Here is a 15,318-nt window from a genome sequence, read left to right as displayed (position 1 = left end):
AACCTAACTGCAGCTAATTCATACGACAGCAAATCACCAAATTAGTTCTGATGATTCCCTTAACATAACCAACCGATTTTGACTGAGATCCAAGCTGTCGAGATGATCCTCCTGAGCAATGTGGGGTTCAATGAGATAAGGTTAAAGCTTCTTCTCTTCTGCTTTTCTTGGCTGAAATGAAGAAACGGAGGGGGAAAGCAGGAGGAAAGTAAATAAGATAGGTAGAATCCATGATCGAACTCTTACCCAATTTGTTTGCATGAATGCTGCCTATCAAAATGACCAAATTATTATAACTATAAAAGTGTTCAAAATTCAATCATGTGGGTAATTTGTTTGCATGAATGCTGCCTATCAAAATGACCAAATTATAACTATAAAAGTGTTCAAAATTCAATCATGTAATGAGACGAGGAATCACCAAATTATGTCTATCACAATGTTCAAATTCTATGATGTGATGAAGAGAACCAACCAAATTGTACTAATCAATCATATCATGTAGAGAACATTAATGGTTAGGAAAAGAAAAAAAAAAAAAAAGGAAAATGCTTCTTGTACATTGAGGGTTACACTTTGGGTTATAATTAGGTGCATAAATGAACAAAATGCCACCACAAAAATTATAGATTTGCTTCCCTTGCTCTTAGCTGCCTCATTTCTCCTCTTTCTCTCTTTTTTCCCATGTTCGCACCTTGCAATCGTCAGTCATCGCCTCTCACCTAGTGTTGATTGTCGCCTCCCATCGCCTTACGTCGATCATCACAGAGATGGAGGATTTGCGACGGTCAACACGAGACTAGGTAATGTAGTGGTTGGCGTGAGGTGAAGACAGTGAGAGTAAAACGACGATCGGGGATTGCAACTGGCAATCGTGGGAAGAAGGGGGATAGAGGAGGCAGTCAAGGGTAGGGAAGCAAATTTGTAATTTTTGTGGAGTCATTTTGGTCATTTGTGCACCTAGATGTAACTAAAGTATATGATTGAGTATACAAGTAGCATAATCACAAAAAAAAAAAAAATACAATTATGGAAACAAAAAAAGAGTTTACCTACAATGTTACAATTACTAAACTCATCAGGAAATCCCAATATTTTATCTTCAAACATTGACAGATCCCTTTCAATGTACAGCCTGATAAATAACTATAGTTTCACATCTCTTTTTTTATATGATGTTCCGTCACAACTCAAGAATTTTGAGAGGGCGGTACTGCCTCAAGAATAATTTGAGGAGTCTGCAGAACATCAAGGAGTAGACTACCACTACCACTACCACTTGCAGTTGCAGATTTTAAATTACCAGACCATATGAGGAGTCTATGTGTTAAACTTTTAATACACATTTTTTTTATTTTTGGATTAATCGATTATACTAATTAATAAAGAATAAAATGTCACACGGCACGCACCTCTATAGCTTACCTTTATTTACATTTCATAAAGAACCGAGAGAGAGGAGAGAAAGAGGGGCAGATTTAGCCCATGGACAGGGTGCCCGCCCTAATTTTTTACAAAATGGATTTTTATTTTTTTCCAAGCCCACCCCCCAGCCCCAAATCTATTGCCCCACCCCTGCAAACCTTTCCCTTCCAAACGACCCCTTCTGCAAACCCTTCTCCCTCTCTCGCTCGCCCTCGGTCGGTAGCTGGGGAGGTCGCGTCTGTGGCTCTCTTGCTCTCGCTCGCCTCTCTGCATTGCCATTGGGACACTTTGGTTCAATCTTTTGAGGTTTGGCTGGCTGGCAGGCAGGCAGTGGGCATCCTCCCTTCATATTCTAGAGACTAAGAGACTAGAGTAAGTTAATTTATTTGATCATGTTCTATTTAATGTGTATTTCTATTTTGTTTTGGCTAATTTAACACCTATGATGGGTTTAGAAATTAGGACTTTAGGGTTTAACAACTGCATTTGGCTTTTTGCTAATTGTTATTTGACTACTGCATTTAGTTAGGAATTGCCCTGCCTGGGATTTGTTAATTGTGATTGAATATTGGAATTGTCCTCTCAGAGAATGTTGAAGTTCCTGTCGAAGGTGAGAATAGAGTTCAACGCGCTGGACCCCCGTTTGGCATCGTGCATGGAGTTCTTGGCCCAGTGCAATGCCCGGAAGGCCAAGGAATCGAACCCAGCGTGCCAGGTCTTGGTCAAGCGCCGCACCGACGAGCACCCCCCTCAAATCACTGTCACTTTCGTCAACGGCGTCGAAGAGGTCTTCGACGCCACCGCCACCTCCGCACAGTCCATCCGGACCATGATTCTCGAAAAGGGTCAGTATCTCGAGACCGAGCAGATGTTCCGCGAAGCCGGTGAGAAGTGGCCTGTCATCATCCCCGAGGAAGAACTCCGGCAACCGGCTCCTGGCACTAAGGTAATGGTTATACTGTCCTTTTGTGCAATTATGGCTCGATGAATCTGTTCTGCATCTCGGCGACGCATTTTGTCAAATAGTTGGTGCGTGTCAATAATACATTTTATGGAACAGTCGGTGCCTATTGTTGATGATTCGTTTCGACGAACAGTTGCTGTCTATTGTTAGGTTAGGCTTTATCTTGATCGATTATTGTAGCTTCCCATTGCTAGTTTTGGCTCTTACTGATGCATCTCCACTGGACCTGGTTTTTATTATTCATAATTGGAGGGTTCTGTTAGTTTTTAGTGCTTTATTTGTCATTTTAATGGGTGCCGTACCTAGTTGTTCTCCCTGTGCCTTGTAAAGTAATGCTCGTGAATAACCAAAAGAAAGCAGACAAGAAGTCAAGTTCCCATTGTGCCTAGTTAAGTGATCAAACGGTACCCTCCTGGTTTGAAGAGTATTAATCCCTCACAGTAGCCTCTCCATCACTAGCTATGGCGAGGGAGATCTGAGGAAGTTTTGCAAAAAGGTCCATGCCTACACTAACTATTGAGCCAGAATTTGACTCTAGAGCCCTCCCCAACCTTAAAATAAATTCGAGAACAAGAACTATGCCAAGAACAAAGATACCACTTCATTATCCCAATGCCAGAAAGTGAACTAGAGATAGCGGTTGGCCATCCTCCCCAATAACAACCATACTTGCAAGCCATGACTTGCCTCCAAAGACTACTGGTGTCAAAAGAAAATTTATGAAGCCATTTTCTGATATGAGCTTTGTTGATTACAGCCCAAGCTTCCTAATGCCTAAACCACCTTCCCAGAAGACATACGAAGCTTATTCCAATTAACTAGATGGTACTTGTATTCTGCATAGGTTGGAATGCTAGATAAGGTACTTTGATCAACACTAACCTACCCCTTTTAAAAGATATTATCTTCCATGAAGCAAGCTTCTTATTATAACTCTCCACCACATTTTCCCAACCCATTTTAGCTTTAAAACTTAGATCCTAAGGGGAGCCTTGGGTAGGTAGTTAGGAGTGAACCAACTTTACAGTGGAGCATGTCGACAAGAGTTTCTATGTTAACCACTGCTCCCACAGGAATAAGCCTGCTTTTAGGCTAAAATTGATGAAAAACCCTAATATAGCTTCAAAGACAAGTAAGAACTAGCTTGCATTGAGAATGAGGGGCCCTCCAAAGGACATGTTTTCAGTGTCTTACTTACCTACCCAACTATATTAAAGAAAAAGAGTCAAAATTCCAATGATTACACAGCCCGGTTTGCTCCACTGCTTTGTTTGCTCTGACAATTCTATGACTGGAGAGAGAGAGAGAGAGAGAGAGCAGTATGATTGGCTCTATAATGGAAATGCTCTGTTGTAGAGCTTCGCTAGTAGTGTCAAGCTTTGCTCGCGATTCAACTAGAACTAAGGACCTGAATGGAATTTAAGAGCTCTCACGCTGCTATCTAAAGAATGAAGAAACTGTTACTGAATGAGAGTGAGTGAAGTGAGTATGCCCCTTTAGAGATAGGGGTGAGCCAAAGAGAAGTTGTAGCAAGGAGCTACTAAGGAGGACTGTATTGAAGCTTCAAATGTAGAGCTCGTGACAACTTTGAGCAAACTCCACAAGTGTGCCGAAAAACACTCAAAATAATCTGCTGCGTTCAGTAAATCGCAATTCTTAGAAAAGGAGGGCACACCTCAAAAAAATGACGGTGTCTAATCTGAGCTCCGCAAAAGAGAATAAGGAGATGAGAAATACAAAAATAGTCCCTACTAAGCCCAAGCTGCCAATGGCAAAATTCTTGGTTGAATCTGTGGCCTCTACTTTCTTAGGCACAAGACTGGAAGCTTCGATGATCAAAATAAACAAGCTTGGGGAAAGAGGATCCCCTTTATGCATGCCTATAAAGACTTGATAAAACCTTTAGTGGCCCAATTAACCAGAATTGAAAATCCAACCGTTGAGACACAAAAAAGGATCCACTCTCTCTACCTAGTGCATAACCCCATCCTAACCATATCATATGTTATAAATTGGGAGCACTGGCAACCTTAAAACCCTCCAAGAAATCGATCAAACACCCCTCCAAACACTCACAACTCACCGCCCAACACACCACAACACAAACAGTCAATAAAAAACAGAATTTAAGTAAGAACAGAACAAGAAAGAAAACATTCAAACCATATAAGAAGACAAACTTTTATCCTGGTTCATGCCAATTGAATTGGCACTACATCCAGCCTCTAAGATCCTCCTGAGAGCAGTCTTTATTTCCAGAAATCGATCAGTACAATAATGGCCTTTCTCTCCCTTCTATTCCTGAGCGCCCCAATTGTTTTGCCCCTTAGATTACAAAGTTAACAGCCCTAGCCTCTCTCTCAGAAACAATCAACACTCGTTACAAACAGAAAAATGAGAACTCTCTCCATTTGCTACCCCTTGCCCTCTATTTATAATAGTGGGTGGATATCCCAATGAATATTATTAAATATTTACAGTTTAACCCCCAAACTATAACTAATTACAATTTGGGTTATAACTTCTATCTAAAATCTTCAGAAGGAACTCTAGCGAACTGCCATCATCTTTTTCTTATACCATATACTCGAGACAACCTTTAACATCATAATTGAGGAAAGTCCAAATGACATGATTATATGCCTTGTCAAGTTTGGAAATGACTCCAGGGAGGTTGCTGCCCCCCCCCCAAACATTCGTATCAGTATGCTCACTAGCATTATGGATATTTGACAACCCCCTCTGGAGGCATTTTGACAACTTTGGCTAGAATCTTATAAACAGTGTTGTCAAGTCCCTGAATTGAGGATGGACAAATAGGGAAATCTGGCCCTTGGAATGAGAGAGAGAGAGAGAGAGAGAGAAATTCTGTATTATTCTCCGATGCCCAGTTCCACATACCTGCAGGCTTTATATAGAGCCTGCCTCCTAACTGATATAACAGAAAAGGGTTGGTCTGTTGTACAGTTAGCTCCCAACCTCCTAACCCTTTAACTTCCTAACCACTTAACCACCCCAGCTAACTAACACAAGTGGTTATCCTTCCTGGAAAAAAATACTTGTTTACCCCTAGTGACAAGTGTCTACAAGGCTAATGGATCATTTAACCCAGGTGCCTACGTCTTCCCTTTTATTTTGTGGGCTGATGATATATTAAGACACTAACAATTGATGTTAACACACCATCATTTCAAGGACGAAAATGCTCCTAAATGCTTTCTTCCACTATAACTTTCTCAGTGTCACACCCTCTCCCCATCTCCTAATTCTCCATTGCCATTGCTGGTGTCTTTGTCCCTTTCAGCTTTCAGCTGCTTTTGACACTGCCCATTGCATCACAGCCATCTCCACTTTCTCCATGTCGCAACTGCCGCACCACACTGTCACTGCACCACTGCCTTCCTCCTCATCCTTCTCCATTCCCATTTTGCTTGTTGCGTCATGTGGCCTTCCTGATGGCCACTGCACTTCCCTCCTCCACCACTGAGAGCTACTGCACATGTTAGGATTAGGAGCTCTTAGAAACTCAAATCAATACTCTTTAGTTTGCCAATTTCTCAATACTCCTCACCCGAGAAACACCCACAACAGAAAATGTAAAACTGGAAATGCAAGAAGAGTAAAAGAGATTAAGTAAGAAACAATCAAACCAAACAGCAGGCGCAAGAAGTTATCCTGGTTCGAACTGATCAAAGATCAGTCCTACATCCAGCAGCAAATCCCAAGAGCAAATCCACTAGAAACCTTGAAACAGATTACAAGATACCCTCAACTCTCTATCACACAAGTACACTGCCCTCAAAACAGACATTACAAAGATTCTCTTTCTCTCAAAGCCTTTTCTCTCCTCTTGGCAATCTCACTTGTATTCAGAGAGAAATTGATGAATGATTGTTATATTGTTATATGCGACTGCCTATCCCTCACCTCCTATTTATAGAACATAGGGGGCATTAATTACAACCGGTTATTTTATATACTCAATGACTAAAATAACCCTTATAATATAGCATCTAAGTTAACTAATCTAACTTAGAAAAATCCAGCCGCACTCATTCTTCTAACAGGTTCTATCATCTTCATCTTCTAGACAGAATTCTCCATGCAAAAACCCAACAGCTCACTCGCTGCACTGCCAGAAACTATCTCCCTTTCCTCTCCTTTCTGGTTGCAAGAATGAGCAATGGTGGAGATGCAAGATATAGGATCTCCAGTGACTGAGCTTTGCAGAGGTGGTCGGCAGGCTCCTAGTGACAGAGAGATGTCGGGTTCATTACTAGTGGCTAGAGATTAGTGATGAATGCAATGGGGACAATGGTGGTGAGTGTTGAGGAAGGCTTCTCGACCTCATTGACGCACAAATCTTGAGGTGTAAATGCTCGTGGTGATGGCAGCGACTTCCTTGAACCAGACATCTTCTTTGTCTTGATGCAGCCCCTGTGTCTTCATGGACACTGGAAATTCTCCTCACAATGATCTGAACACCCCTTTGATTCCCATCACTCCCATTGAAGATGAAGATAAAGCAGCAGATACACCAGTAGATCCCCATGGCTTAAAATGCCAGTGCTATGAGCTGGCAGGCCCTGCTGTTGCCTCCTGAAATACCTCCTGCATCACAGTTCAGTACCACCACTTCTCCGAACCTGATTACTGGTGGAAATACGCCTGCTGGAATATTCCCCAGGCTTGAACCAGACGTTGCTGCAGCTGCATATGCTACCTTATCTGCATTAGTGTCAAGCAATGATGAAGGAAACTTGATTGACCCAGGCTTGCTCATTAAAATTCTCTGTGTCAGTGACCCAAAATTGATTGAAAAATTAGTTGCAGACCACAGAGCAGCCACTTGCCCACAGATCACACCCATGCCAAGGTCACCTGGGATTATTTGTTCTGAACCACCTTCTGTTCAGATTATTGGGCAGAAGCTGGTGCACCATTGTTTCCAGTTCCTCCAACTGGACCCTTATATGGTCCGCCGATTAGAGCAGGACCTGTTCCCAATGCGCAGCCTCCTCCACTGGAGGTTCTTCCAGTTGCCTCTCCACTAGGAGCTCCTATTGCCAAGGGCATTAACTATTATAAGAGCCCTATTCAGCAGCAAGGGGATGAGAGATAAGAGAACCTTCTTCAGTTTGATAACCGTCACAACCACCAATTAGTAGCAAACCAAGAATCAGTTAATAACCCTAGACCAAGGAATTTAAACCCAAGATAATGAAGCCATGCATCTACTTTTAACAGTTCAAGGGGATGCCGGCATGGAGCCAACTGTTCTTATCAGTATGATACATCTTCTCAGCAGCAGCCCGACAGCATTCCAGAGGTGCAAGGTACAAAGAGAATGAAGTTGGACATGGTCATTACAGGTGCATGACTACAGTTAACAGTACTCTGTATATGTTTTCAAGAGGAATTGCTAATTTCTCCTTGGCCTTTTTTGCATATTTCTCCCCTGGCTTGGTTTTTGCAGAAAGAAAAATCAGTTGAACCTATTAATTTTTCCTTTGTTGATCATTGTGCTTATACTTGAATTATGAGCAAAAACCTTGATATCTGCCAACAGTTATTGGATTATAGTTGATATAGCTCTTTATTTTTCCTATTCACGGTATATTTATGTTCCAATAATGATTTGTTTAGGGCTAATTCTTATAATTAGGTTCATTTTCTATTCTTGTCAGTGATTCTTTTCCCAAGGAAGAGCAAAAAGGAAAAAAATGAATTTATTATTAGATTCAAGATATCTTAGATTGGTCTTGAAGATAGCCCTATCATACCCTTTATAAGTTAATTCAGGATGAAAATTAATCTGTAGACTCTCTGGGAAAGAAATAAAGTGAAAAGAAAACTGGTAACAAATAGACAGACATTTGCTTAGAGTTTGTACAGAATAGGGTAAGATGGCATCTTTGCTTCTTGGAAATTTACAGATAGTTGTTTACTTCTTGATAGAGATGCAAAATGGATGCAAGATTTTTGTTACTTTGTGGCATAGTTCTTGAGTGTTGCCCCTGCCATGAGAAATTGCACCGATTACTGGATCAGACCTATATTTTTTACTTTCTGGCTTCAACTATGCTTTATCCTGAATTGCTTATTTTCTGATTAGTGTTTTGAATTGTAATATGGTGGATATGGCCATGGATAGATGCGGTGAAGAGTTGGAATTCATATAGCCTACTTTATCTAGTGTGATAAAGACTTGTGATTGTTAGTATTTGCAAATTAAGATAACAAACAATTGCTAGTGTGTGCTCATCTCTCATCATGTATTGTAGTTGTATGCTCATCTTACTAGTTCCCTCCGAACCTATCTTGAAATTACCTTCATTAGATTCATTGATGAGAAGGCGAGCCTTGATAGTGAAGGTAGTAAGGTTGTTGTTCTCTTTTGACTTCTTTGTAAAAAAAATAAAGAGAATGCTACATACAAGTATAATCCTCACCTAACCCCGAAAATACGGAATGTCGTGCACAGAGGGTTCCCGTATAGAGTCATGTACTAGTGGGTTTGACTTTCACCTTGATGATTTACGTTTCTGTAATATTTGACTGCATGCGTTGATAGGGTTTCATTTGATTTGTTGTTACAAGTGAATCTTGAACCTTGCAATCACTGCAATGGCATCTTTGATTTCTTTGTGGAGATAATGCAGCATATTATATGCACAGCAGCAGAGGCCACCCTAAACTTGTCCTGTATTGGAGACTCTTTTCTTATCCATATCATCACCAAATTAGGTTTGGTGATATAAATGTCAGTTTACTTCTAAAAGCTATATTATTGGCCATACAAAATCATACAAAAAAATAATGTGGCAAAATTGGTCGTTGAGTACTTGTTAAAAGAAATCAATCTATGCTATTCTATGTGGATTGGATTTTTAGATATTGTTGAGGCGGATAAAAACTGTCTTCGAATTAGGTTTGATGACATGGAATTCATAATGCCAATTGACTTCTAAAAGTCACATTGACAATATAAATTCATACTAAAGAACAATGTGGCAAAATTTGACGTTGAGTACTTGTTAAGGAAAAAAAATCAGTCTATGATGCTCTAAATGGATCAAATTTGCTAGATATTGTTGAGGCCGGTAAAAATTGTAATCAAATTAGGGGTGGTGACATACAAAAGAGCAATGTGGCAAAAACTTGACGTCAGGTACTTGTTAAGAGAAAAAAAAACAGTTTATGAGGCTTTGACGGATCGAACTTATTAGATATTGTTGAGGCGGGTAAAAATTGTTGTCAAGTTAGCTTTGATGATAAGGCATTCATAATGTCAATTAACTTCTAAAAGTCATATTGACAATATAAATTCATACAAAAGAACAATGTGGCCAAATTTAATGTTGAGTACTTGTGAAAAAAATCGTGCTATGCTGCTCTAAATGAATCGAATTTGTTAGATATTGTTGAGGTAGGTGAAAATTGTTATCAAATTAGGTGATGATATGGCATTCATAATGTCAATTGACTTCTAAAAGTCATATTGACAAGGTAAGCTATCTGAAAATTACCTTTATTATTCTTTTGGGAGTATAACATCATGGATTCAAGTTGTAGAAACAACTTCTTTGTAAAAAAAAAATAAAGAGAATGTCACATACAAATACAATCCTTCCCTGACCCCCAAAATGGAGAGTGGCATGCACCAAGGATGTCTTTTTAGTCATTGACAGGGGACTTTGAATTTCAACTTGATGGCTTCATTTGATTTGTTGTTACAAGTGAGAGTTGAACTTTGCAATCACTGCAATGGCATCTTTGATTCTTTGTGTTTTGACTGTATGTTCCAATTTTCTAAATTGGAAATTAGTTTCCTGTACTTCTATTTGAATGTGTTTTTCAAATTTTATATAGAAAATCAAAAGTAGAGATTTTATAGAAAGTTTGATAGAGTACTGGAAATTATTTTCCACAACTTAACAGCCCCTAAGATACTCCACCTTAATTGAATAAATAACTTCGAAAAATACTCTTACCATCTTTCATTAATAGCTCCCTCATTTACTAGCACTTTTTGCCTTTTGTCTTTTATGTATTTCACTTAAATCCCTTATTTTTCTTTCATTTTAGCTGTTTATATATTTCTTTCCCCATCTTTGTATTAAGTTTTCAGTACAAATTTTCACAAATTTTGGCTGTGTTCCATTAACTACCTTTTGTGCTTTTTTCTTTACCAAACCGTGCCTTTTTAGGTTTTCTTGATTATGACATTTATGCTAAGTCTTGTAGTGAACTCACTTAATTTTGATTTTTTCTTGCTATCTCTTCATTCCACCACCAAGACTTTTTTTGACTTGGGACTTTTTCCTTTTGATTCTCTGAAGAATTTTTACCCTTTCTTGAATAGTAGTATCCACTTTAATCTACGTTTGGTTTGCCTCTCCTTTTACAGTCCAATCTCTTCTGCCACGGACTTTTTCCTTAAAAATAGTTTCTTTTTCACTCTTTAAATTCCACCGTCTGATTCCTAGGGGCTTGTTTTGTGTAATTTGTTCTCCAATTTTTTGATATGGACATCAATGACCATAAGTCTATGTTGAGTTGTTGGGCATTCTCTTGATTTAACTTTACATCCTTACAATGTAGAAAAATGCCTCCAGGTCACCAACTCCATTCAGTGCATCCTAAGAGATCAGTATACCTACACTGAGGCAGACTGATAACTTCCTTACCATTACATCTGACCTCCACGAACACCTTCATCTTAGCCAAGGGGGAACTCTCATTAAAGAACATTTGTATAAATGGAGTACCGACATAGATAGGGTGCAGTGCCTTCCAATGTCCAACAATTATATTCCATGTACAACAATGAGGGACACATCCAGTTGAATTCCAATAGAGGTCCTTCCCATACAAATACATTGAAACAACCTTGAAGCCAAGTGATAGAGAACTTCATAAACCTTCTTTAGCCATTGCGTTATTGTTGTAATTAAGAGTGAGGTACAGACCAATAGCATGACCAACCCCCCGCGCGCCCCCCCCCCCCCTCCCCTCCAAAAAAATTTTTTTTTTGGATATATTGTTCCATTTTAGTTTGTAATCTTACTTCTAGGCTTTACAGAGTACAGATGCATACAGAGCCTCCGCGGTCATGCTAACCTTCCCGTAGTTTGTAACAGGATTGTATCCAACCATACTCCTTTTCTCTTGACTTGCATATTCAGGCAGCTGTTTAAATCACAAAAGGATCTTGCTGAACTCAATTTGGTCATGGCCTGAAGATCATAGAGAAATGTTGGAGACTGTAGCCAGTTGGCTTCGAAACACTTATTGTTCAAAGGAAGAAAATCTATTCAGATGGTTACTGTGCTCAATGTAGAATGTGAAACCATCTGAGGCTCAAGCACATCATTCTCATTAGGGTCAACCCTTGGCTCAATTACAATGGTATCCATGTCTAAATTGCATCACCAGAAGACGAGTGGCACCCAACCCAATTTTTGGCACTCGACACCTCTATTGAAAAAGGCCTGAGATAGCCTTAGGTTTGACTAAAACACTGCTACTAGCATTTTTGGGCATCAAGGTACATGTAAGAGACCATGAGAAAGGGTGCAATACAATACTAAATCGGGAAAAACAAAAGAGTTGAAAAATGACTCAGACCAATAGAAAATATCTCTGTGCACAAGCTTGGAAATTTGATAGCAAAGGTCAAATGCCCTATTTATAAGCATTAACAGACACCCCTATTCATCTCTAAAATGAAACTCTTCATTGACTATTGCCAGTTTTCTTTTGAAAGGCCAGTAAATTGGCTCAATTAGTTGACCCTTACAAGTCCCCCAACTCCTGCGATTTTTGAAATCGAACCCTTTCTTTTTGTGCCAAAACCAGACAACTTTTTGCACTTGCCTTTTGTTGGTCCATAAAAGGATACATGCATGGGGGCATTTTCATGGCCCATTTATCATATCATGCTGTGTGTGAGACCTCCCAAGATATCTGTAGCCACTTCTACTCCCTTTCTTGAGCCTTTCTTCAGAAGGGCTTTCCTCTACCAAAAGGTACACATACAGGGGACTGTCTATACTAGAATCTATCTCCTTAGATCTCTAAAGCCAGCCTCATCAACATCTTCCCTTTGAATTATCTTTGTAATAATTCTCCTTGTATTCTCATTTGGGCATATCTCCCCCATATCTCTCACCGGTAGGATTATTCTTTGGCAACCTTCCTAGGTTTTACTTTTGAGCATAGAGGCCACTCTCTTTCAAGTAGGACCCAAAGGGACTAGTGGATTTGAGGCTAGGACTAGGGGTGCATTTAGGCACTCTGTCTTTGTCTAGCTTACCAGCAAGATGGGACCCATGCCTTAGCAAATTGTGGAGAGAGAGAGAGGCACTAAAAGACGAGGTGAACATTTTAAAAAACTAATCTCATTAGTTGTGATATTTTTTTACTCCCTTTCTCATGGTTGTCTCAGTCTTCTCCCTTCTTTGAGAGTCTCTAGCTTCCAGTGATCTTTATGATTGTAATAACTTTCTAGATTAGATAAACTTGACTTCCTTACCGGTCACAGTTGATTACTCTCTCAATAATAAGATAGGCTTGAAACCTTGAATGGGAGTCCGATACACATCCGTGGCCGTCACATCATAAACACCTTTTGAAGCATTATTCCCATGTTTTAGCAAAGATCCAATTATCCAAATAATGTAGCATGAATACATCGATTTCATTGATTTGCTTTCTGACTGAAGGTTGCAGGGGTTACTTTATGTAGGAGCATTTTGAGTTTCACCTGCAAATTGGTTGGTTGTGTAGGATAGTCTGTAGGATATGGTATAATATTCTTAGCAAAAATTGACTGGGCAATGAATAAGAGTTGGTAGAAGGTTTTGTTGAACTTCATAGAAATGGTGATGATTTCTGTAGGCGCCTTTCAGACAGCCATATGCAACCTACTTTTTGTTCATCTTAGTATGAAGGATTTGTTGAATCTAGAATAACTTGCGACTTCTGTTAATTTCCCCTTCGAGATAACCATCTGTTGTCTCCTCATTTGGATGATTGGTGTTCTCCATGTTAGAACTGTCTAACACAGAGACTCCTCATATGGTTTGTTAACTTTAAAGTCTGCAACTGCAAGTGGCAGTCTACTCCTTGATGTTCTGCTGACTCCTCAAATTCTTGATGTAGTACCGCCCCCTCAAATTCTTGAGTTGTGACTGAACATCATATAGAAAAAGAGATGGGAAACTATAGTTATTTCTGAGGCTGTATATTGAAAGGGAACTGTTATTGTTTCAAGATAAAATATTGGGATTCCCTGACGACTTTAGTGATTGTAACATTGTTGGTAAACTTCCTTCTTTTTCCTCAGAAAGGAAAAGTTCTGAGCAATCCATAATTGTACTTTGCTTCTTTTCTTTTCTTTTTTTTCCTAACCATTAAATACAATTTGGTTGGTTCTCTTCATCACATCATAGAATTTGAACATTATGCATAATTTGGCCGATTCCTTGTCTCATTAGATAATTGAATTTTGAACACTTTTATAGTTATAATAATTTGGTCGTTTTGATAAGCAGCATTCATGCAAACAAATTGGTTAAGAGTTCGATCATGGATTCTACCTATCTTATTTACTCTCCTCGTGCCTTCCCCCTCTGTTTCTTCATTTCAGCCAAGAAAAGCAGAAGAGAAGAAGCTGTAACCTTATCTCATTCAACCCCGCATTGCTCAGGAGGATCATTTTGACAGCTTGGATCTCAGTCAAAAACAGTCGGTTATGTTGAGGGAATCCATCAGAACTAATATGGTGATTTGCTGTCGTATGAATTAGCTGCAGTTAGGTTCCATGTCTTTGAAGCATTAAGTTTTAACTGTGTCTTCTGCATGGTATGATTGCTGTTTGTTTTGAAACAAATCATCCTATCCTTGAAAGTTGAATGGTTATGTAACAAGTTGTCATTTTCATGGAATGTTGTCATTTGGGCCGTAATAAACGACGGTGAATATTATTCATCTTTGTTCCAAAAATTAGAAGATGTTGTGATGTCTAAGGAGTCATGACTATTATATGTCGCATTCTCATTGGAGGGGGTGGTAAATAAAAAAATAATGACACATAATTTTTTTAATTTCTTTCATTGAGGATGCATCACATGATTGATGACAAACTCTTAGTATTATTCCAAAAAAAAAAAAAATGCATGGTCAAGTTCATATTTTTTTTCTTATACTTTTACGTTTCTTTTTGAATAGTTATTTGAATTTTTTGTTATTTTGATTACACGTATGTATTTATATTTTTGAGTCAATTTAACATTTAATCATTTTTTCATGTGATAATTTAATTTTTTTTGTTGTTTTGATTATATTTATGTATTTATATTTTTAAGGTAATATAATTATTATATTTTGATGTATAAAAAAAATAGTTATACTTATTTTATTTTATATTTTTTTATATGTACAAGAGTTAAATTAATTTAAAAATATATATATAATGGTATAATTGAAATAATAAATTTTTTTAATAATTTCACAAAAAATATGTAAAAATATAAGTGTAAAAATACAGGTTTGGCTAGAAAAGTAAGGCTAAGTATAAGCCTTTGTTTGGGAGAGATTTAAGAGATTTAGTAATGAAATAGAAATAAGTTGAGTAAAATATTAAATATTTTCTTTTCGTTTAGGAGAGTAAGAGATGGAAAGTAACTAAAAAAAAAATGCAATGTAAGTGGATGAAATATAAGAATATTAACTACAAAATTATCATCATTACCTTTTACTTAAAAAGTAAGTGATTAAATTAAAAACAAATTTGAACTTGGTGTGTTTAACCCCTACAGATTAATTGAAATTTAGATATAAAATAAGAATAATGAAATAAAATAATAATAATAATTACTATCATAAATAGAGAAAGTAAAATATTAACATTATATTAACAGAAA

General features: G+C 38.2%; 1 protein-coding gene across 2 annotated transcripts; it reads left to right on the top strand.

The window, feature by feature from the left end:
- The first annotated feature begins 1,523 nt into the window (after positions 1-1,523).
- LOC127807653 (uncharacterized) lies at positions 1,524-14,439 on the top strand. Of its 2 annotated transcripts, none has more exons than XM_052345677.1 (3): positions 1,524-1,797; positions 2,012-2,371; positions 13,948-14,439. In XM_052345677.1, exons 2-3 carry the CDS (start codon positions 2,015-2,017, stop codon positions 13,969-13,971), a joined length of 381 nt encoding a protein of 126 aa, XP_052201637.1. In that variant the 5' UTR covers positions 1,524-1,797; positions 2,012-2,014; the 3' UTR covers positions 13,972-14,439. The 2 variants fall into 2 exon arrangements, with proteins under 2 accessions (XP_052201637.1, XP_052201636.1); XM_052345676.1 differs by having other exon boundaries at positions 1,529-1,797; positions 14,043-14,439.
- The last annotated feature ends 879 nt before the right edge of the window (positions 14,440-15,318 follow it).

The sequence above is a fragment of the Diospyros lotus genome, chromosome 8, assembly GCF_014633365.1.
Source record: "Diospyros lotus cultivar Yz01 chromosome 8, ASM1463336v1, whole genome shotgun sequence".
Taxonomy (NCBI): domain Eukaryota; kingdom Viridiplantae; phylum Streptophyta; class Magnoliopsida; order Ericales; family Ebenaceae; genus Diospyros; species Diospyros lotus.
The sequence above is the reverse complement of the archived record's forward strand: the minus strand, read 5'-3'. Positions and strand labels throughout refer to the sequence as shown.

Coding starts and splice junctions, on each gene's coding strand:
- LOC127807653 (XM_052345676.1), top strand. CDS start 2,015: ATGTTGAAGTTCCTGTCGAAGGTGAGAATAGAGTTCAACGCGCTGGAC. Junction 2,372..14,042: donor AACCGGCTCCTGGCACTAAG/GTAATGGTTATA, acceptor TCTTCATTTCAG/CCAAGAAAAGCAGAAGAGAA.